This window comes from Scleropages formosus, chromosome 2, assembly GCF_900964775.1.
Source record: "Scleropages formosus chromosome 2, fSclFor1.1, whole genome shotgun sequence".
In the NCBI taxonomy this organism is placed as follows: Eukaryota; Metazoa; Chordata; class Actinopteri; order Osteoglossiformes; family Osteoglossidae; genus Scleropages; species Scleropages formosus.
Genome location: NC_041807.1, coordinates 19,901,538 through 19,925,918, shown reverse-complemented (window position 1 = coordinate 19,925,918; position 24,381 = coordinate 19,901,538). Strand labels below are relative to the sequence as shown.

At 48.9% G+C, this 24,381-nt stretch overlaps 1 protein-coding gene across 1 annotated transcript in view; it reads right to left on the bottom strand.

The window, feature by feature from the left end:
- Positions 1 to 3,102: 3,102 nt before the first annotated feature.
- The window catches only part of LOC108931429 (pleckstrin homology domain-containing family A member 5-like), a 109,740-nt gene continuing 88,461 nt past the window's right edge, over positions 3,103 to 24,381 (bottom strand). The window contains 18 exon segments of the mRNA XM_029245944.1: positions 3,103 to 3,539; positions 5,064 to 5,148; positions 7,544 to 7,668; positions 8,219 to 8,352; positions 10,329 to 10,484; positions 11,732 to 11,938; positions 12,376 to 12,491; positions 12,784 to 12,904; positions 13,510 to 13,674; positions 13,676 to 13,699; positions 14,204 to 14,247; positions 14,794 to 14,905; positions 16,398 to 16,496; positions 16,896 to 17,045; positions 17,519 to 17,599; positions 18,639 to 18,701; positions 21,820 to 21,900; positions 23,552 to 23,605. Coding sequence (XP_029101777.1) covers positions 3,518 to 3,539; positions 5,064 to 5,148; positions 7,544 to 7,668; positions 8,219 to 8,352; positions 10,329 to 10,484; positions 11,732 to 11,938; positions 12,376 to 12,491; positions 12,784 to 12,904; positions 13,510 to 13,674; positions 13,676 to 13,699; positions 14,204 to 14,247; positions 14,794 to 14,905; positions 16,398 to 16,496; positions 16,896 to 17,045; positions 17,519 to 17,599; positions 18,639 to 18,701; positions 21,820 to 21,900; positions 23,552 to 23,605 — 1,839 coding nt within the window. The 3' untranslated portion in view covers positions 3,103 to 3,517.

The following is a 24,381-nucleotide window of genomic DNA, read 5'->3' as shown; positions in this document are numbered from 1 at the left end:
CCGCTCCCTGCAATGCAGACGGATGGCGGGAGCGAATCCACGCGTAATCCCAGCGTGGAGCGGACCATGTGGGTGGAGCCCTCAGCAGTGCACACGTGCTCAGGACGCAGCCTCAAATGTGACTCGTACCACAGTCAGTGGAATGGTAGGTAAGGTTCTAACCTTGCAAGCTGAAGTGACTTGGGTCGTACGTCATTCCCCTGTTCGAGGCATTTACCCTGCTCTGATACAGCGAGAATACACCGCTGCATAAATGGGTAAATCACTGTGAGCGGATCACTGCGGTAATAACCTAACATTATAAGCTGCCTGGAACAGAGGCATCGGCGAAAGGAAGATTTACGGCGATAATGTGTTTGCGTGCAAGTCCGCCCAAAGAAAGGCGTGAGTGCGCAAAAGAGCATTTGAACACGTTCCACATTCCTTCTGCCCCGTGATTGCGGCATCCACAGGTGAACCTGAAACCACCCCCCCGCCCCCCAAAACCCGTCTCCTGCGGAGGAATGAGAGACAGGTGTTGGGTTAGAGTTAGCCTTGGATGCTGAGGGTTAGCCAGGCTTCAGAACCCTCAGGCAGGCCTACTAAGCACACACATGAGAGAATCCATTTCCTCGGTAACGTTATCGCTTGCGATAGAAAATTGAGTGCTGACGGTAGAGGACGTTTCCCTCGCTTAAAAGGAAAACACCCCAGCAGCCTTTGCACGCCTCTGAGCTTCTCCTACTTTGTTCTCGAGCTGTCGACACGTGAGCGGCGCACTAGAGGAGCGCGTGTCAACCGAAGGTTTGGTGGGCGGGCCTGCTGAGATGAAGAAACTAGAAACTAGAGGGACGCCGAGGCCTCGATCGCGTTCTGTGGCCCCGTCGTCAAACGTGAGCGACCTTCTCCTCTACGGACCGACCGCACGAACAAAACCCGAAAAACAAGAGGTGAAAACAAAAACTCATTTTAACAGATGAAGGGAAGCTGCCGTGGATTCGCCCTTCCAGACACCGGATGAGCGAAGACCCCGATCTGGAAGTCCTCGTTGCTCAAGAGGCGCCGCCCTCCGGACCCACCGAGGGGGGTGGCCGCTGGTCTTGGGCCCCGAAGGTCTCTTCTGGAATGCGGGAACGCTCGAGCCCAGGAATAACAGGGTCCGCAGCGCTCGACTGCGTCTTCAATTCTCAGCAAGCTCATCTGCTTATTGATTGGTGCATATCGATTTTTCTTTCCTTCGGCGTTTTTTCATTTGTTTTCTGCTCTTTCAGATAAATGACCACATGCATTTGAATCAAAGAGACTCCACTGCATTTTGTCATTTGAGGCAGAATCGAGGACCTTTTTTTACTTCATTAGATAAATGCAGCCTTGTAATAACTGGAGGGATAATGAAGACCTGAGGGGGTAATGAAGCCCGCCTCCGCCACACCACTCCTGCTCGGTCCCCCAGGAGTCCCCACTGCGTCTGTCGGAATGAATCTGCGCCAGGGTACGAGCAGAGGCCCACAGCAGAGATTAGCTGCTGCATCCCACTTCTATTTCATGCAGAGATCAAAGACATTTCTTCCCAACGGAGGAAGCAAATGTCATTCAAAGCGTAAAAAAATAAATAAACAAGAAGCATTTTGCTTAAGTTTGCCCTTACTATGACTGCCACTTGAGGATTTTAAAACATTCCCGTTCACAGGAGGGCCTACGACAGTCTACGCACCTCACGCGGTTTCGAACGATCTCTGATGTCACACAGAATGTTGTGTGTGTGTGTTTATATATTCGTTATATACGTATGAACAAATGAAAAAACCCTTTGGTTCACTCTACTTTTTGATATGGTTTCTTCGTGGAGAGCAATCCGACCGACCGGTGGCACCCAGGGCAGTTTCACGAGGGACATGCCGGGATAGCCGGCGGAGGGTTTCTCTTTTCCGCTCCTATCTAGCGCATCCTGTCTGTGTGTCGCTGCTCGAGCTCTGCGGTATACACACAGGCGTTTAAACACACATGAAATAACACAGCGCAAGCGCAATACACAGCTGCTGGGAGTTACTAGAGCTACAAGGAATCAATGTGTGTCGCGCACGGTGTGAAATATTATATTCCTTGGAACGATTTTCATTCCTTTAGCTCTTTGCTTCGTCGGTTCTGTTACACAATCATGGTTTGTGTTCCCAGTTCAGTGTCGTGCATGAATTGCTGGGCACCAAAGGTACCTCCTTCGCGACTTACGCTGCGAAAAGGTCGACCTCGATGAAAACGCAAGTCCCCGAGAGCTGTCCTTCGGGACACAAAAGTGAGCGCTGGCATCTCACCAAAGAGTAAGAACATCAACATTTATTTAACATGATATAAAACAGATGAGATATGAACATTTGCATATGCACTCTCTAATAAGTAGCCTCTTATAGTTACATTTAGCTCTGCTCATTATATGGTATACAGTATATACACACTGAACTTTCTATAATTACATATTATACACCAAAGTCCTGGATTGATAAAACTACCTTATTGCTTTTTACATGTGCTATTCTCTTCTCCAGCTCCAGGACTCCCGAACCCTCGAGAAAACAGAACTGAACTTGTGTTTCTATATTTTTAAACAGGTACATACACACATACACACACACACGTGTATGTATGCATGCATGTATGTATGTATACCTTAGCAATAGAAAAGAACATAAAGCAGCAGGTTAGAAGCCAGGACATTCATGTGTGTCGGCTACAGTGCGGAAGGGACTGCAGACGATCCCACACATATAAATACATACACCAAAAATATTAGAAATCTGGCCATCTGCAGCAATAAAGTGGCACCCTATTGAATTATAAATCAACTGTATATTTATAGCTATATATTTATATAATTCTAATATATAAAAACTAAAATGGTTTGTACAATGAATTTCCTAAACATGTATTTTCATTGTAAAGAAAAAAGCAAGAGAAATAAAATTTGATTTAAAATTTGAAAAAACAACACTGAGTAAAAGAAGTAACAAAATATAAAAATAAAAAAAAAAAAAACAACAAGCACAGGTTTGTATTGCTGATTGGTCAAAGGAAAATTGGCACAGGTCAGGTGTGTGTGTGTGTGCGTGTGTGTGTGTGTGTGTGTGTGTGTGTGTGTGTGTGCGCATTTGTATGTGAGACAGAGAGAAAGAGACTGATTGTTCAGTGAAAGAGCACATTTTTTGGGAAAAGTCCCTCTTGTGCCAATATGTACAACTGTACAGAATTTTCTATCATCACGTAACTGGAGAATGAATCTTATTAGTAGTAACAACAACAATAGTTAGAATAGTGATCACCGGAAGAAGCCATGTCCTCTGTTCCCAGTGTATTGGCACTGCTGAGGTGAGGTCACAGTTGGAGGCATGAAAGCGGAGGAACTAAGGCCTCAGAAAGTGTGACTTTTAGCCGGGCTGCATATTGCTGTAGGTGCCTGCGATGAACGTGCCGTAGGCTTAGCCTTCTCCAGGGCTCCAGGGTGAGGTAGAGGGAGCAACGTCAAGCACCTCCATCCTCGCTCCGCTCAACAGAGGCCGGACCGCGGGCTGCAGGAAGGGAGGAGAACACCGGCGTACCGTAAGAGCCGAGCACGAGCGAGGGGAAAGGTCCCGGCGACCTCTTGGACCCCTAATTCGGCGGGAGGGTTCGTTCAAGATTTCGAAAATACCCATCGCGGGGGGGGTCAACGATGCAGTTCTTGACACGTGCTAATCACAGACACCTCCAAAGACAACGTTCCTCACAAAACCGTGCGCTGTCTAACCTCTCGGGGATTTGTAAAGGAGCGCGTGGCTCGAGGCGGACCGTTTTCTTACGTTGTGAAACCGCGCCCGTATGCGTCGTCAGCTAAAGACGCGTGTCCCTACCAAGAACCGAACCCGGTCCGTTCCGTAGACCTTGTTGGCGTGCGGCTCATCCACGCTTCATCCCCGAGAATGCGAGCGGGGCGGGGAGTACGGCTGGTGAACGCGCACACGGCCGAGCTCACCGGCCTGAGCTGTAACGGAGAGGTCGGCGGAAGTGTTCAGCCCCAAGGGCAGTTTCCAGATGTCTCTCTGTGGTTTTCACTATTACAAATACAGCGGAAGAAGATACTGAAGCATGGAGAAACACACGCCTTCAATAATGCACTCCAGCTGATGTCGTGCGATACATATTTAAGGAGGCTTTTCCGCGTCAGGTGTACCGGCTGGCACCGCGGTACAGGCGCCCTTCACCCTCCTGCCCCGACCCTGGACGCAGCTTGCCGATGACCGCAGGACCTGTTAACAGCGCTGTCGCCTTTACGTTCTTTATTTTACAAAGCTGCCACTTGTGGCAGTCAGCAAAGTGAAGCTTTGTAACAATGTGAGGCGCAAATCCGAGAGGGTTCGGTCCCCGCGGGGGGTGGAGACGGACCGAAAACGTGCTAAGGAACCCGCGACGACAAAAACTGGTGTTCGGCACGACGAAAGAAGAAATTTCCCGAATGATTTGGTTTTGATCACTGACGCGGGTGTCACACAGACCACGCGGGTGATTCATCGAGAGAAATTAAGTACTGCACTCGTACTGTACGTAAGTGTCCAATGTACAGTGTAACTAATCCCCAAAGTACGTAGTATTTCTCGCTTGTGCAAAAAAGCCACGGTGCTACGCAATGTAGAAACAGTCTCTTCAGATACAGAGCTCTTATTTGCTGTCTGAATATCACTTTATTTGCTATGTGATTATCACTTGTACTGGCAGATACTTGAGCAACATCCACGAGCAAACGAGTTGCGCTTTGATAATTATGTGTCTGTACCTAAATATTTGTCTGTTGTCGAATGCACTTCTGCGTACGATGAGCTGTACGTCACTTTGCAGAAAAGCATCCGCTAAATAAAACATACCAAAGCAGAAGTGCGCGCGAGCTTCCGAACGGCAAAGAGAGCGCACGCCTCCGGAAAAACGACAGCGCGGACACGAACGTGAAAGTGTAAGCGTCACGTATAACGTGAAACTGCACAGAGCAATTAGAGGGTGCGACTCAGAGATGGGGAAGGGTGCCGGGTTAAAAAGCCTCTTACTCTTGCTACTACACACACATGAAGTGGGATCCGTCGGCGAGCTGGGGGCGCGATGCCGGGGGCGCCGAGGTCGGGGACTGAGGTTGAGAGGACAGGCTTTTCACTGCGAACGACACAAACAAACGCCAGTTAATTACTGCTCCCGAGCAGCGACAAATAAAGCTGGACCACGGCACAGCGGGGAGCTGGCATGACCTAAATCGTTTTGGATTACAACAAAACTGCACAGGAAAAACGCCACGGGAGATGGGGGCGGGGGCCCTCTTTCACCGCATCCCCCGTGGCGGAACAGAAATAAATGACGACGAGCAGAACAAAGGCAAGAATTACAACAGGCTGCGACCAAAGTGCTGGTTAAGGTCATGGAATTGTAACCTAAACCTGCACTGATCCCTCCAAGCACATCACTTGCACTGGCACTTTTAATTATTCTGGCTATTTATTGTTCCTTATTGTTACTGGCAGGCATTATTTATTTATTCATTTGTTTGTTGTATTTATTTGTTTGTTTTTTGTTTAGCGCTATCTACTGTGTTGTCTACAGTCTGCGGAGAAGCACTCAAGCAAGAATTTCATAGTACTTTGTACACGGTACTTGTACTTATGACAATAAACTCTGAACTTGTACGAAAGGCTGCTTATAAGAATAATAATAATACTACTAAAGACTGGCGCTGAAGGTACTCCTGCTCCCACTGTGACCGGAGAACTCCGAAATCTGCTGGCCGAACGCTCTGCTCTCGTGAACTAGAAAACTGCGCGTTAACACACATTGGCATATTTCACAAAGTCCGCCCCAGCCGGTCTTACACAGCGGGAGATGCAAGCGTGTCTGTGCCGCGACTGGTTCTCCTTCGCGCGGCGAAACGAACGATTAGCCACAGATGGGTGCGGCGGGAAGCGGACTAGTCGGGTCCAGAGACATATGGTCGGACAGGCTGGGCAGCGCAGACGGAGGGCCCTCTCTGGAATCGGCACTTGGCGGCTGCTCTCGGAATGACGAAGCGGGATCCCCCGTTTTACCGAAGCCGGCGAGGTTTGCGCGCCGACACACGTGGCTCCGGCTCACATTTCAGTGCCGGCTGGATAACAAATGACAAACGGGGACGGATAGCCGTGCTGCGATCTAGGTGATTTTAGGGACTCTCGATGGATGTAGGAGCGCGTCGAACCACATGGCAGGAGGAATTATTTGGGATTTTTCTAAGGACTGCCTGAATGCACGAAATCAGGGGGATTGTCTGGGATTAAAACAACGGAAATTGAAATCTGCAAGCACTAATGAGTTTCGAGGCTGGCTAACAAAGTATTTCAAATGAGGATTATACCTTCATCAGGAAAACAAATAGATGTTGAAAATTTCAAACAGCGAAAACGTTTTTTGATCTTCGCAGGTAAAGAAATTAATCGGTATGCCATTAAATGCAATTCCGTTCAAATTACACGCTGTCCTGAAAATGCATGTAATGTCACTTCAGTACAGGAACAAGTCAGTTGTGGGCTCAGAGAATGTTATAAACATAGAGTAGTAATGTCAGAACACATTTAAAAGGTTTTTAAATTCATGCTGCATTTCTGAAGGACTATAGCTCATTTAAATATACGTAGAAACGTTCATAATACTCGCGTCACTTACAAACACAACCGGGACTGGAAGTCTGTTCACAATTCACTTTGTTCATAATTCCAAAGTTACTTTGACTAATATCAAAATCAATGAATCATCACAGACATCCATCCCCCTCTACTTGCTTGTTAGACTTTGTAAAAAAAAAAAAAAAAAAAAAAAAAAGAAAAGGCTCCGAGTATATAGGTGTGTGTGCACACACACAATGTCTACAACTGCTTGTTTCAAGCAGGGTTGCGGTGAACCGGAGCCTAACTCGGCAACACAGGGCATAAGGCTGGAGGGGACACACCCAGGACGGGACGCCAGTCCATCGCAGGGCACCCGAAGCGGGACTCGAACCCCAGACCCACTACACGGCAGGCCCCGGTCAAACCTGCTGCGCCACCGCACCCCCTATATAGGTATAACAAATAGAAATACTTTGTAAGTCTTTAAGTTTACTTTGAGTTACATTAAAAGTTAAACTAATTTAAAATATGTGAAAATAAACATACACTCCTACTCAGTGCCAGCTGTTGACAATTAATCAATTCATTCTTGCTATATAAATGTGTGCAAAGGCTGTCATTTTGTTACTGATCAGTGAACACCAGGCACAACCTTTAAACACTTGGAAACCAGCTGAATTAAGGTGGTCTAATACTCTTATTCTGGTTTGGGGTCCATTACCTCCAAAAAACCCCCAGAAAATATGTGAGATGGAGATGGAATTAAAATGAAACAAACGGAAAAATGTTTGCATCTCTGAAAAATTTCTACCTTCACTGTAACGCGAGGAGCCAATGTACGATGACAAAATATGTGTCCGTAGGTTTGGAGAGCGAACTCTTTCCTGACCGAGCGCCGAATGCGGCAAACCCCTCCCTACCTGCCACCAGCTTGCTGTGTTTGGAGGTCTCGGCCGCTAGCTCGTAGCTGATGTCGATCGTCTCGTCCCGCCGCTCCTCCGTCTCTTCGGGGCTCGGGAGCTCCGGCGGCTCGGTGTCCCGCACGCTGCCGCACAAGAAAGCAGACAGCGAAAGCAATGCCACTCCGCCCTCCGCACTGTTCCCGTACTCTTCTCCAGAACTTGCATTCACCAAGTCACAAGAATACAAAGCAATGGCTCTTCTGGAAGAGCCTGAGACTCCCCTTAAAAGGCTCACTGGAGGGCTGGCATTCAAACCGAAAATGTCACCCTTCGTTCAAGCGACATGGGGAAAAAATGCCTTCCTCAGTGCGTTTCCTGCACGCGCCCTCGCTGGGCAATGGGGCCAGTCGTAATCTACATGAAAAGACCGATTTAAGTGACAGCACACCTGACCGCCTTTGATCCGCTCCAGTGACGCTCGGCATAAGACCTTGGAAGCTGTCCCGCTCTCCCGTATGCTCTCTCCAGGCTGCGCTCTCCCTTTGCGATTCGTTCCTACCCCCCACCCATACTCGGAGAGGGCTAATAAATGCTATGTCAGAGAGCCCTGTCTGGGCAAAAAGGAAGATGATGACCCAGGAAGAAGCTGTCTCTGAACCTCCTGTCACTCTCCGGTGCTGCTGGGAGCCTTGCCTGTTCTTGGTAATAGGCGCTTCGATCCGCTTCTCTTTGTCCCGAGCGTGTGTCCCTTGATCAGGCCCCAGGGTCTCTTCGGGGTCCAACTCCACGCAGCGCTCAGTCATCAGCACCGTGTCGGGCGTGGACAGCTGAAACGGATGAAACAACCCCCACCCCCCACAAACCCCACAGGTAACTAAGCGTTCACCTCCAGTGTTCAGTAAATACACTGGAGGCGGAAGCGCTGCGAACAAAAACAAAATGCTAAAAAGGTTGTACTGTATTTGGACATCTGACACCTGTGATTTCATCAAGAGTGAAGCGTCATTCTGACACTTTGAGATGTGGCCATCATTTTCCTGCACAGCTCTGGAATCCTGTTCCACCATTGTAATAGTCAAGGGTTATCTCTCAAACACACACACACACACACACACCATCTGAACCACTTGTCCCAGATGGGGTCGCGGGGAGCCGGAGCCTAACCCGGCAACACAGGGCGTAAGGCCGGAGGGGGAGAGGACACACCCAGGACGGGACGCCAGTCCACAGCAAGGCACCCCAAGCGGAACTCGAACCCCAGACCCACCGGAGAGCAGGACAAGGTCCAACCCACTGCACCACTGTGCCCCCCGGTCAAGGGTTATCAGTAAAAGGGAAAGTCACACTGCTAGATATAATTGCGAAATATAGCAAGAAATAAACACTGCTGCATTTGATGCACTGGATTTATTCCTCTTTGCCCTGTAAAGCACTAGATCTGATGCCACAGCCTGCTCTCTGTAGTAGAGGGCTCATTAGCAAGTCGGGTTGATTTGCCCCCGTGAACAAAAATGCAGGCTGCTTCGGTACGGCCGCCATCGCGTCGTCGGCTCGAGGGTGTTACCACAGGAACGCGGCGGACCCCTAACCGAGGCTCGGCGTTCGGCTGCGGCAGTAGCTGTGCTCTGTGCCGTCACGATTACGTATTGATCCGAGACGCTAAGCTCTTTAGAGCCCAACCCCTTTCCTTCGAAGGGTAATGGCGAAAGGCTGACTGAGCCGTGGAGGCTGTAGGTCTCACGTCTGCGTAGCGAATCCTGTCACGGAGCCGATGCAGCGCAAGCCCCCCGTCCAGCCTCCATGCAGCCAGTTTAAGCTGAGAAACCTGTAGATGATTTGCCCCCCCCCCCCATCATATTAGCGCAATAAATGAAGAGATGTGCCTGCCAGCTGGCTCGGCAGGTGATAAGCACTCTGGGCTTGCACTTGAATAAGGCCATTAGGAGAAGTGACGGCTGTTTTGTGTGCGATAGGGAAGGCTGTCTTTATCAAACAGAATTAATTTCACAGCGGATAAATCAGCTGGATCGAGGCATCTCACTTTCCAGAGCGTCACTGCAGACTCACAGGTAAAAGGCACCGAACTGAAACACGTGGAGAAAAGATGCGGTTACGCGTTTCGGGAAAAACAGCGGAAACCAATGGGGTTTCTGGAAGGAGCGCTCATTGATAGCTTGGTTTGAGAACTAGAACGGAAGAATGACTCCGGTTCAATAAGAGCCGCTACCCTTTTCAGGCACAGTGCAGATCCACAAAACAGTGCGAAATTACAGCCTCATAAAACACTGATTGAAAACCTCTTGGAGCACAGACATCTGCGACTCCAAATACGCTCTGAACAAGCGATCGTGGCAAACGACGGCTCGGTGCGACTCGCCTGCGGGCTCATTTCACTGATTGATCGGAATGAATAAGTCCTTATGCTCCGCATGTTCAAAAATGTATGACTCACCCAGGTTCACAATTAGCATAAGCGAAGTTTACCGTAAAAATTTTTCATTTAGTTACATATCTGCTGTCCTTGTAGACAAACATCTTCAGCTAGGATAAAAAGACACCACTAAAGTATCAGAAGTGTACACTTAAAAAACATATGTATATGCTAATATCTCTGTGTGTATGCACACATATGTAAAGTATATGTTTTTTGCATATATGTCTATATATCATACCTATAAATAAAGGATACACGAACATACACGTCTCTGTACATCTGTATAGAAGTACAGGGTTTACGCGTGGCCGTGTCCGTGTCCGTGTCTTTGAATAGAGAAAAGGTAAACACGTACAAGCGAAGCCGTACCTCTCGTTCCATGTCAAAGGGTTCTGGCTCCGCTACCTCCTCGAGCTGGACGATCTCCTCAGCCGGGGTCTCATGGTCCTCCAACAGTTCTTGCTCCCTCAAAGAAGCTTCCAGCTCCTGGATGTCACTCGAGAGGATCTCCTCTCTCTTCCGGTTCTACAACCAACAGACGAAAGGAATCAAAGCGGAAATCACAGAAAGCATCTCCAAAGGATGACCCGCGTCTATTCCACCAATCAACACCGACAGTACAGGACTATAGGACTGAGGACTGAAAAAACAACCATAAACATTAACAGTTATTCATTTAATTGTTACCTTAACTGACTCTGTCAGATAATCAAATTTACAGTGAATTACTCATTAATACAAAGGGGGTGCGATGGCGCGGTGGCGCAGCGGGTTTGACCAGGTCCTGCTGTCTGGTGGCTCTGGGGTTCGAGTCCCGCTTGGGGTGCCTTGTGATGGACTGGCGTCCCGTCCTGGGTGTGTCCCCTCCCCCTCCGGCCTTACGCCCTGTGCTGCCAGGTTAGGCTCTGGCTCCCCGCGACCCCCCACGGGACAAGCAGTTTCAGATGGTGTGTGTGTGTGTGTGTGTGTGTGTGTACTCATTAATACAGCAAGAAGTTCTTACACTATCAATGTGGGGTTAGAACCCTGATTAGGGTTACTAGAGCAGGATGGGGGTTCAAGCCCAAGACCATCAGATTGCAAGGCTAATGCCCTAAACACTGTGCGACCCGCTCCACAAATTTATTAAGACTATAAAAATGCTGTACTCGAGTATTTATTATTATCTAGTGGAAGTTCTCCCGATCATACCAACTGAACCTGACAGCCAGATTCAGGGCCCCAATCGTATGAATAAAAAATCTCACTGAGATACAGCAAGTTGACAGCTCTCAGAGCACAGGGCAGAGCGGCAGAGCCAACAGAGGGGCGACGATCTTAAACGCAGCTTTGTTGTCGCATTACTCCCCTGTAACACACCGGGTGGCTACGCTGAAGGCTTCATGCTGCTCGGTAAACACAAAATTTATGCGATCGGTGCGCTTTGCCATGCAAATCAGCCGCCACCTGTCTCCTCCTCGTGAGACAAAATGGCTGAAGCGGCACCGAGATAATGCATTTGTGATCAAGTCCTTAGCTCAAAGTATCTAAAACCTGCAAACGCTAAACTGCCACCGGCCGAGGAACACCGATACAGTTCGCGAGAAACGTATTTTCCACACATCTACGTAAGCGTACGCACCAAAAATGAAGAGTGAAACACAGTCGTGACACAAGTAACGTTAGAGTCCCTTCATCTGGAGTACAGCAATAGTACGACTGGCACAGAAACGCACGGTGAACACCGACAGCACGGTATCTGCCTAACAAAAGACTATGGCTGTAAAGGGTACCGGCAAGGTGCGGAAGGGGTTCTCCTTGGAAAACGAGGGGATGCGAGAGGGGGAGTTTTCCTGCCCTGGGGTGCCGGACCCCTTCTTCCTGTCCTTGAGCAGGGCCTCCTGGTGCCTCCGGATTCGCTCCATCTGCTCTTCCAGGCTCATCCTTGGCCGCCCGCACTCCGGTCCGCAGAGCTGCTCAGCAGCGCCGTGAGGGTGGTCCTGCAGCAGGCCGAAGCAGAAGAAGGATTAAGACCACGACAAAAAAGCGTGGAAAACAGAGACACCTCCTACCCGGATGTGTCACACCTCTGCCTTCCAGCCTTAGCGTCACCTACCGATCACACCAGCTGACCCATGTCTTGCATAACTGCGAAGCCGCTGTCGTTTTCTTTTTTTTGAAAGAAACGGTTTGATCCGTTTTCCTCCAGTATTCGGGGTCATAAGAAAGCTCTCGTGTAAGCACCATTGACTCACTCTTCATCAGCAGCTGAAGAGTAGTGAGAATTGCCTTGCCCAGCAATCCTGTGCTTCTCAAGCGGTTGGCCCTCCAGCGAAACAGCGAAATGAGCGCACAACACAAGAGCCTCTCACTACCAGCTGATGGTAAGAAAGCGCTCCGCATGCTGTCAGCAGCACTGACAGATGAGTAGAATTACCATTCTGGGGTCAGGCTTCTTGCTTTTCCTCAGGGTGACGTATGATGCGATGGTCGATGACTCTGGCATGGGAGACTTCGTTCTCGGGGGCACAATCCCAACAGGGTAGGAAATTCCTGAAAACAACAGGTCACCAGAGTATCTAAAAGAGGAGGGAATGTTGGAGGTTTCACAGCCACTGTGTCACTTGATAAAACGAGTATATATATATATATACACACACATATATATATATATATATATATATATATATATATATATATATATATATATATGTTTCTTAAATACAATGATTTTCTACTCTGTCAGTCCTGAACTTCACCGAGCAAAACTTAACCTGAACTCAACCTGAGCCGAAGGTCAAAGGACAGCAGCGAACTCTAGGATGCTCTTTCAGTGCCATCCTACCCTTGGTGGTTGATGGCTCCTTTTCTACCGTTGGTTCAATCTTCTCCTCCCCATTTGTCTCATCCACCTCAGCCACGGTGGTGAGCTCGGGCTCACTCTTGTACAGTCGGTAGTCTGGTCCCTGTGGGATAAAAGCCCAGGTCACTGCAAGTGTAGGTATCACACACAACACACACACATAGGAAGAGGAGCACCTGATACATTGTGTTCCTGTGGGCCCCCTGATACCCATGTAAGTTGACGGAGTGAAATTTATGCAGCGAAGCACAGGGATCAGGGAGCCAGTCAATCCAATGCAGGCTGAGGTTAACAAGACTGAACACAAGTCTCTTTGAGAAGATTCCTGGAGACAGAACAATGCATCAAGTGATCCGGCAAGTAAGATGCTGGACTTGTTTTGGAAGTATACAACAACCAGCTGGTGCACAATCACAGCACAAAGTCACAGCGCCGCAAGCCATTCGAAAATGACAAAAAGGAAAAATGATAATAAACGGTCAGGGTACAGCACACTGAATCGGGACAATAAATGCAAACTCAGCAGCAACTGAAAACTTTCAAGATAGCAGACTGTTAAGCTCAAACACATAACTGGCAGGGATATATGACGATGGGGTTGATGGGGTCCCTCTCTGAAAGAAACTACACGCGAGTTGGAAGTCATCAACGCTTGTTGGCGATGATGGGATGTGGAGCGAGACGACAAGTCAGAGGTCAGCGGCTTACGCTGTGCGTGCCGTTCCTCTGGCTGGCTTTGCGCTCCTCCGGCCGATGCAGGGGCTGACGTACTACGTGAAGCTGGACGGTGCCCGAGGGCAGCGGGGGCAGTGGGGGCATTGGGGGGGCTGCGGGCGGCTGCTCGCTGATGTCGTATGATTGGGGGGGGGGGGGGCCGTGGGGGTACCGAGTCCTCTTCCTGAGGGTTACAAAGGGGGCAACGTGACAGATTTACCGGGTGTATCAGAAGCTGACCCCGACAGAGGGCCAGAAAAAAAAAAAAAACCATGAGCCGCTCGTACTGAAAGACACAAAAAAGGATGAGTCACGGCTCTGTGATACTGTTATGACATCACTTTTATGACATCAGGACAGCTGATTCCAGACATTCCAGACCCCATTATCTTGGCAGACTTCAGGAACGCATGACCAGTAGAGAAAGTAACACCCATTGCCGGATTACACCCTGGACACAAAAAAAAACCACCAGAGCAACGGTCATCAATACAGATGAGCAGCCGCAGTGCGTAGCTTTGTCTCACTGTCAGTTTCCAGGAGGACGGAGGCTCTGGGAAATGTCGACGTTCAGCCTGCTGACAGTCCCTGTTGTGCGTGATTCACCACACGCCATCAAAGGCAAGACGTGCAACGACCAAAGAGGCCCAAAGATCGCCCGTTTCGGTGGACGCAACCATATGCTTACCTCGCTCTTGTATTTGCTGGAGATTGGTTTGGAACCCAAGAACCCTAGAAACGGAAGGAAAATCGGTTGCGGTTATAAGCAGTCGATGCAAAGCTCTGCCGATAGCAATTTCAGCGTTGTCTTCACATTGAGAATGAAGTAATTTTAACATATGACTTCATGATTTTGTCTCACTGCATCACTCCGCAGTCCCTGAACAGAAAACACTGCAAGTGTGTGACACTAATGGTACCTGAGTGTCCTGTGCACCTTTTTGATTACTGTTTGTTTTCCAAGCACTCCGTGTGTGTGTGCGAGCAAAAGCCCTGTGTGTGTGGTGTGCACAGAACATAGCACTCATTCCTGGGGTGAACTGGAATGCAGAATAAAGGCAAAGCCAAGATGGTCCTCCTCAGTAGTGCATCTCATTAATAGTGGAGCCCAGTGTCACCAGTGTCCTACCATCAGCTCAAAGTCTTTGATCCTTGGCATAAAGAAATGTTTTATTCATCGCTCCATTTGTCCTTTGTCTTTCGGTGTATGAGTAGAGAACAAATATACACACGGGTGCAGACTCACTCGCTCACTCGCTCGCTCGCTCACTCACTCACCCATGCCTTCTGTGCTTCTTGGGGGTTTGTTGTTGCTCAGGGCCTCCACCACATCCTGTATCCTCCACAGCTCCTTCTGGATCTGGACATGCTGTTGGCTGGGCGGTTCTGTCTGTGTGGGCAGATGGGCAGACACACACATGCGCACACGCACGCACACACACACACACACACACACACACACACACACACACACACACACACACACACAACACGGAAAGGAGTTCATTAGCTCACACAGAATGAGTCATAGATAACCTCAGGCACCCAGAGCCCTGGGCTAAGGATGTCCTAAGAGAAGTGGTTTGCTGAGATGTGCCTGTCCTGTTCCCTGCTCTCCAGGAGGGTTAGACTGGTGGCAGCCGCTGAGCTCGCCATCAACAAGACAAAGAGCAGAAAGGACTCATTTTGTGGTGTGCTTTCAGAGGGACTAAGGCTTTCACTGTCATGTCAGGAAATGCAAACCCAAAAAAGACATTTCAATAACTGCACTCCCGGCCAGCAGTAAGCATGGAAAACCTTTACTGGCAGCGTAAGCCTCCGAGCAGCCGCATTTCCCCATTGTGTTTGCCAACCTTCGACGAGTCCATGAAGTTGCCGGTGTCGCTCAACTCGCTGTAATTAATTGTAGGCATCCAACTCACCTTTTAATCCAACCCTTCGGAACCACACCACTGTCATCTTTTCACACTGATGGAGGATGCAGGGGGACGTTCGGAGACCAAATTTTCCCACTTTTAATTATCAACTCTTGCGGAGCAAAAAATCCCCAGGAAACAGAATAGAGCCTTGAAGTAATTGACTCATTCAGGTGTGAAGGCAGCAGCCGTGCCTCAAATTTGTGTCTCGGAGAAGCGCATTACTTGATCCAAGTATCCTAAGTGAGGGTAGTATTAGAGCAGAGGCACAGTCCCTGGGGTGCTGGAGATAATTACCTGCCTCATTCCAATGACAGGCGTGTCTTTGGCGAAGGACACTGAGGGTTAGAGCACTTTCGTGGTTTTTAGACCCTGCCGCAAAGTTGCAGCGGATCCCAGATCGGCGTAACGGTGCTCGCGAGGAATACCCGGGTTTTCCTTGAAGAGCGGCGGGGCAGAACACACCCTCAGATCTCATTAAGAGCTGTCTAGTCTTACACCGCTACTCAATCACCTTTGCTCCCACACTCTTGCCCATTTCCTACTTGATTCTAATGAGCAAATAACGGTCTGTTAAACACCCCCTGAGACAGTGCCAAGTCCACTGCGTGGCAAAGACGTCCAAGGGTATTCAGACAAGTGATTCTAAATAACTTAGTTCTCTAATCTCAATTTTATGGTCTTAATTTTGCAGTCATAAGGACTCAGCTGAAACCACCCAGCTGATACATCAAGACACTTTTGAAAGTAATTTGTAGCTCTGAGATAAAAATAACCATATATTTCCCCCTAAGACACTTGCTACCTGGAACTAATTACGCAGTGATTTTTTTTTTTTTTAAATTTTTCCTTTTCTAGGTATCAGCTGGAGAACGGAACAACTGGCTGTTCCTCCAGGGTCCCCCAGGTGCCGCTGCAGCCTATGGCGGACAGCTACGCCTGAGCTGGGGGGGGGGGCCCGAGTACCTGCGGAGACTGAGCCTCCAGCTGCTGCAGGAGATTGCTCTTAGCGAGGGAGACGTCTGACTCCAGCCTGTCGTACTCCCTCCAGGATCGCTCCAGCTCCTGGGGGTAGAAACAGTGCTCACAGTCAGTGAGGGGGAACTGCTTAGGGGTGTGTGGAAACCATCTACCCAATCTAAAAAAAAAAATGCTGCATAAGGTAATAAATTAGCAACAGAATCATACTAACATAGCACTAGGACATACTGCATAAGTGAGGTATAATTTGGCAGCCTTGGCACATTTACAAAGTGTCCTGTTCAATTCAGGCCTTTCCACACCGTGACACCATCACTGCGACACAACTTTCCAAAGGCAGTTCTGGCAGAATCCACGTTCTTTCAAGAATCAACCGTTTTAGATTCTACTGGGAATAAAAAGAGTCCCCGGCATCACCGAGAGTAAACGAACACATTTCCGCCGCTGGCCTGCGGAAGATGGGGCTGTACATGTCGGACTCACGGCGGTGACGCGAGACAGTTCCCGGCAGGTGCTGAGCAGGCCGCTCTGGAGCACGTCGCGCTGCTGAACCACGCTCCGCACGGCTGCCGGGTTGTCCGCACTCATCTCGATCTCCTGGCTGGCGGACAGCAGGGCCGTCTCCAGGGTGTGCTGAAGCAAGACAAAGGTCGGGTCACGGGACACCTCCGCAAGCTGTATTTGGCCAGCGCCGCCGACTTGCGACCACGCAGTCACGTTCCTGCCGTGGTCTGACACAGGAGGCCACGGGCTGGGCCAGAAAGTCACGATGCTATGCACGACCTATTGAGATTTCAGCGTTGCGGCTCCACAAAGTTCTGCTCTCAACGGCAAACTGGCAGAGTTAAGTTTGAAAGTTTCAATACTGTACCATTTTACAACAGCCGGATCTCAAATAATCTCAAGAAGATCTCTAATGTGGTCTAGCTCCGGTCCCGTTACATCATTAAAGCAGCAGGTAGGAATGTTTTCCACACCTGCTAACTGTGTTCTCTGAGTATGACTGTGTGTCCCTTGCTGCCCGGTATAGCTTCACTGCGGACCCCCTGTAGTAAAAGCACTGTGCTCCTGCACGCCGGTCCCCAGAGAGGCAGAGCGCTGGGTACCTTCTCTCTGTAGAGCTGCTGCAGCTTCTCCTCCTGTGTGCGCACCACCTTGTCCTGCTCACACAACCTGCTGAGCTTAGCCTGAGAAACAGCAAGGACAGAGGTCAAGTGGGTGGCGAGCCGCAGCCGAGCATTCGCGAACGGAGGTCTGCGTCGAGTGCGCTTCGCAGAATTCGCCTTCTTCTTGACCCTCACCTCGAAGCGAGCGAATGCGAAACTAATTTTGTGGACATTTTGTCGTACGAGGCCTTAAGTCATTCATCACTGCTCTGTTTGCCCATGCAGTCTCCATCAAAGTGTCATCTGAAGCAGTCCATCAATGGGCAGATGAAAAGGGCAGAAAAAGGGTTGGTTCACAAAAGTCAGCGCCTTTCCGCTCAGCGCAGCTCAAGGACACACACACACATACACACACACACACACACACACTTGCGCAAAACGCTCCGCACAGAGCTAGGCTGTGTTCGGCTGCAAAGGCAGGGACGAGCTGTGTCTGGAGAGGAGGCTGACCTCCCTGAAAAGGTACTCAAACTTAGGAGATCAATTTCCCTTTCTTCTTTTTAAAGGGCGCGATTGTCTGGAGCAGCCTATTAAAAATCCGAGTGAAAACAGGAAGTGTTTTCTGTCGCCTTATTGCTTTCCCAATTAACTCGAAATGTCAATACCGCCGCTCGGCCATTAACGAGCTGGATAAATGCCAAAACCCCGGCGCTTAAACGTCGGTCGAGGGCGCCGTGGCTTTAGCCGTTGCCTTCTGCTGCCATTTTTTGGGGGGAAATGTCAACAAAGCCGATTATACGGCATTACCGGCCTCGTCCCGAAGCGCCCGCCGTATTTCACACACACACACTAAAAACAGAGGTGCGCGTATACCACTGCAACCACCAGCAAACCAGTAAAACCAGTAACACGCAGAGATAGAATGAGATTCTACGCTAGCGTCAGTGTCAGTTTCAGCGCTCCATGTTGCCGTGTCGGAAAAGCGCTCGAAAAAACACAAATTCAATCGTGCTGAATGTATTCTGAAGACGGGGTGGGGGAAAAAAAAAAAAAAATTAATGTTTCAACCCTCCACACAATTAATGCGAACATGTTATACAATATTGGTGTTTGAACTTACATCGATATCCAGCTCCTCTGGTCGGTAAATAAAAGAGTTGTCCCTGTAGTCTTCGGGGTTCATCTGCGGGAGCAAAGCGACCGTTAGAGAGGCAAAGCGCTCAACGTCCACGGCGGCTGCAGAGGCGGTTTTAGAAAACCTATGAATTTACTCAGGAGACACGATAAGTGCATTCATGCTTAAACTAAAGTTCAGCGGTCGCTTCCTTATTTCACGTTCGGTTTTTGGCGAAACATGCGGCCTTGACCTAGGGGACATGACGAATCCTCCAAAAGTTCCACTTTCCCCACAATCATCCACGTCTTCACACCGCATGTCAGAAAGGAGAAGGCCCGGCGGCATACGAAAGGCATCGGTTCAGCTAATTTTTCGCGTTTGCCGCGGTGAACTGCCCGTATTCTTTGCGTGCTGCCGCAGCACAGAGGCTATTAATAAGGCACTAATGAGGGAAATGCAACGCATCGGGGGAGAACAATCCCATTACTGCCTATAAGGAGAAAATATTGGTGTTTATACTTGATAGCTGGAGAGTAGAAAAAGCACACTGCTTTTTATTGACCATTAAAGAGAGAGAGAAAATCTCTGTTAATGGGAAAAACACAATTATGACACACATATTATTATAATTACTCTCGCAGCCCTACGCTCATAACAGCTAAGAGCTCCGGGACTTTTCTTATCTGTTCTCAGCAATTCGTGTGATTTCACTAGTATGAAGGAACAGGTGGTTTTTGTTAAAGCGGTGTGTGAAAGCGTGTGACATAAGGCAGTGTTTTAAATTAAATGGATTTCAGAGACAGATTTTATCTGAAAAGGAAAAAAAAAAAAAGAAAAAAAAAAAAACCCAAGAGGAAGAGCACGCCGGAGAGTCTAAAGACTGTTGACGGTGTGTCTTCGGACCGCAGCGACACGAGCCGTGGCCTTTTCCGACCGCCGATCATCGGTTCGACGAGCTTCGGTTTGTTCACCCAACGATTTAAAGGCAATATTCTTTATTGGCAGACGTTAATTTTATCAACGTTTGACCGCCACCTGTTTTTCCCTTGTACGAGTCTAAATACATTTACAGCATTTATGCGCAAAACACTCAACACGTTTGTCCTAAAATACACATAGAGACGCACAGACAAATTGGGGTTTCTTTGGAACAGTGTTACACTCTCCCACAGCACACACAGGCCAACGTGCTGACTCAGTGTGTAGGAGACATTCCACAGGGAGCATGCAGATGCCGTCCAGGGATAAGGCGGGGGGCTGGTTTGGCATGGCTACTTCTGGTGGAAAAAGGAACGGCGACAGCCGGCTTGCTGGCGCAGATGGAGACGTGGCCGGAGCTGCGTAGATGTCGTGCGGCGTGGAGCGCTTCCGCGTACGGCGGGTGCGAAAGAATCGCGGAACCGGCGTCGTTCAGCCCAGCAAAAAAAGGGAGCCGCCCATTCGTTTCCGCTTGCTGGAACGCAGGGCCTCGGCTCGCTGTCCGGCTCCTGCGGGCTCCGCTCCTCCCTGACGGACACCCGCGTTCCCAGGTGAACGGCTCCATTACCGTCAGCCCTAAGCCCCGTGGCGGTCGAAAGGGAGCTCGACTGGGGGCCTCCCAAAGGAGCGCAAGGCTCTTATCATCACAGCGTGTTATATTGAGACGCTTAGAGTCCTCCCCGCCCTGCATCCACTGGCATCATTTTCCCGTTTACCTGCAACAAACCTCTCCGCGCGCATTTTAGACATTTATGAACGTTAGAGATCTTTAAGCACTTTATATCATTAATTTTAAACCGTGCCTTTTGCAATCACTACAGCAGCTGCAAGAATAATATGGACGATATCTTTACTGAAGGCCAGAGCAGGACACTGACAAGTATAAGCGACTAAGCTGGGGTAAGCGGCACGGTTTAGGCTGTAGAATTACACGGATCCATAGTAGTTCTGCAGCGGGTGGGACCGAAACCTCGACACTGCAAGGTACAGCTATAGATGCCATAGGAGAAGCGTTTAAGAGGCGACAGAAGAATAACAAGTTACGCCGTTATTTTTAAACCCAGCACTTTCGAGTGCTTCACTGATGTTACGTCAAGTGTCACGAACGACCTACTCATCCAGCCCGATTGACTGCAGGAGGCAGAAACCAACATAATGGAGCTACAAAAAAAACCGTAAAACACGTACGCGAGGAATCGGAACCTGTTACGCAAAGGAAGACCTAAAGATGTTAAAGTGTTGTCTTCACATTGTTTTTTGCAATGGAAATGTGTCCTTACATGTAATCAGGCGCTCAAGGGCAGTTCATGCGGGGGTTAGCTGAATGGGGACTGTCACGGATGTGAAACGCTGCGTGCTGGCGCACCAACACCATGTCACGGTAATTACAGTCTCCCCAGCACTGCGCCGACTAATGCAACCTGCTGAAAGCTCCTGGTTAAATGTGGCCGTCAGACGTTCAGATGGAGAAGAAGAGGAGGAGGAGGAGGAAGCCTCCACGAGATGCAACCGCACAAGCGCTATAGAGACAAAGGGCAGTGATATGCAGCGCCATCCGTGTCTCGTCAACGTTCGCGCGTCTTTAAATTAAAGTCGGACGTATCGCGAACACAAGTACCGCGCAGAAATGTAACGTAATCTAAGTGTTTAGTAAAGTGAGAAGAATGACAACTATTTACGGAAGCCAGGAAGGTCCTCTGCTTTAACATGCGCACAGGATCGTCAAGATTTCCTTGTCTCTCAAACTCTTCAGGCAAACAGCTTTTTGCACACAAAGTGTTTGGTTCTGGTAGATTCCTAAAAGGTCATCCTATTAATAAGATAAACTCTCAGCCCTCAGCCTTGATCTACACCAAGCGACAAAGCGCCACTTTGAGCGAAGACAGGTCATTGGCGGCGGGCGAAAAAAAAAGACAAACGCAAAACACAGCGAGGTAAACGTGAGGTGCGTCAGCGACCATCAGACATCGAAGGAAGTTCAGCCCGACAGCGCAGCACACGTCCTCAGCCATGCCCACAGACCGGACCTCTCACAAAAACAAGCCGTGAGATGTGGAATGAGATGTGTGCCGACACAAAACATGACGGGATATAAAAATGCCTGGAGAAGTGAACAGCCAATAAAAAAAGGGATGTGGGAGGGGGACTTTTTGGGCTGGATGACAAAAGAGGAAGAAGCAAAGCCGTTCGCTTGCCAACACCTTACTTGCTGGTACAGCTGTGGCCTTGGAGCAGAGTTCTCGATCATGGTGTGAATCGCGATGATTAAAGGCTCGTTTTCCTTCATCTACGTTCAAACCGGGAGGAGCAGTCATCAGTTTACAGCACGCATGATTCCAGGGACAAAAAAAAAAACTCTCAATTATTGTTCTCCTTTCGGCTTCCTCGGCGAAGCGCTGGCCGCACTGCTGGGAGCACACCTGTGGAAGTGCACGAGCTCGCAGGAAACGACACAGCACACAAAGCGTTCACCTTGCACATTCACACGTTAATGGCAGCGCTGAAAAAGGGCTTCATTACGAGTTGCATCTAAGCAAAAGCAAATCAGACTACTTTCACCGCAGCAAAATCCCCAGAAGAGTCCCGTCGTTTCGCAGAAAATCTAAATGAAATCTTCAATGCCTGTTTTGATAAGGGCTCCAAGTCCGTGACGGCACCGGTGACGGCAAAAAAACTGAAAAAATATGTTTCGAGAGCTATTTTTTTATTGCGGGGGCAATAGAAAAGGTAGGGAGATGTTATTAAAAAAAAATACTAACTCTACGAATGCATGGCTGGACATGAATTCCAAAAACACGGTAACACAATCCTGCCTATTGCGTATTAATTACCTTTAAAATTCCATGACACGGTGTAGAAGCACAGTGCGGCACAGTAAAAGGAGACCAAGTAAGGAAAGAGGACAAAACGGTTCGGTTCCCCTCCTCTGCGCCCGGTGAGCTGTCATCGAAGCAGTCGCACGAAAAGGTCACCTAGCCAGAGTAAGGCCACAGCGGTGGTGCGCGCCGACACGTCGCTGCGACAACCACGGGGGGCGCCGTCATGACAAGGAAGGTGGAGCCACCCGAAGAGATGGCGCTCGGCTGCAGCCCGCGACCGCACCGCGATACCCGCTCCCCTTCTTGTCCCCCTCTCAATTCTCCGAATGCTCCTGCCCTTCGTAACGCGCCAACGGTCTCAACCATCAAACGTCTCAAGTGCTGCTCGTTTCAGCAGAGCTACTACGCTCACTCACTCAGCGCTAACGAAACCGCAGCGGTGCGCTCCTCTTCGCAAACATAGCGTCTGCTTTATTTACTTTCTTCCCGTTCTTCTTTATTCTTCAAACATTTTTAAGCTATGCTTATCATTCAACGGCTTCGTAGAACATCTCAAGTGACTGCCTGGAATTCATAAATCGCTCATCGCTGAATTAAAAAAAAAAAAAAAAACAAAAAAAAAAAAACAAAAAAAAACAAACATTTCTGAAGACGTGGCTGTCCAGTCAGTTAGGACAGGAACACAAAGCTGATGATGAGAGAGTAACAAACAGTCACAGTAAGACTTTTTTAAAGATTTTATATATATACACACACACACGCACAGCAGTGGTTCATCATTATGCTATCAGTGAAAAGTAGCAGACAAAAGTTGAGTAATTCTATAGTGCAGAAGGTCTACTTCTACAATGACTCTGGAAACAGGCTCTTGGATGCCTATCAATGATGCCTTAGTGGCCTATTTCATATTTCTTGTCATAAGGTAGATAAGAAATCCTGCAAACATAACGTGACAAAGAATGAGAAGAAGAGAACCTGAGTGGTCTAGACAGTTAGGGGAATTTGGAAAGAGAGCGGCATTAAGACGGAGTGAGAAACGGCTACAGTCACAAGGCCCTGAAAAGCAAAGGGCACAAAGACGAGACGCGGAAGTCAGGAACAGGACACAGTTTTCCCCACCTGGCTGTCCAAATACACAAGGTTCCTTTGCAGGTGATGGGAGAGAATCTCATTCTAGCATCGGCAGCAGCGAAGGGGGAGGCAGCAGAGAAGAGAGGCGGAGAAGGTGGTGGAAACAGAGGAAGAGAGAAAGACACATAGATATGAAGAGAACATTAAAAATCAAAGTCAAAAGCTAAACACTAAAGCTAAGCGAGGCCTGGTTGGAACGGGTTCAATCACTCAAGTCTACGGGAAGAGACGACTCTACTGCTTTTTACAGCGCAAAACAGAGACCGCGGGATCAGCTTTGTACATAACAGGGGATACGTGCGGCAGCATTTGCAACATCCCGCACGGCACGCAATAAACATGCATTGCGCAATTCATTAAACAGATCAGTCGAGTGACGAGAGCAAGCGGACGCTCGTCCACGCAACCAGCTGCGGACACAGACATCGAGGTCTCCCGTCCAAAAACGAAACAAAAAAATTTGAGCGATTCAAAATAAAGAGCAAAATAAAGCACCCCTCAGAAGCAAAGCTGGTGGAACTATCCGGAAGAGGACGGCAGCCACAGCGAAGTGACATGCAGGGTGCAGAAGTGTCACCACGGAAACCAGAATCACAGTTAACCCTTGAACAACAGAGGCCACAAAACTCATTTTCTGGTCTGACGGCTGGTCAGCAATGAAACGGACTTCTGAGACACTAAGACCGAGATCAGATTTTGACAGTCATTTATTTATTTATTTGCGAAAGGGCCAGAGTTACATATCTGCCCCATCTTCCAATATAACTGGGACAACATTTCATACTAAATGATAATTTTTATGAAAATGGTCCATATTC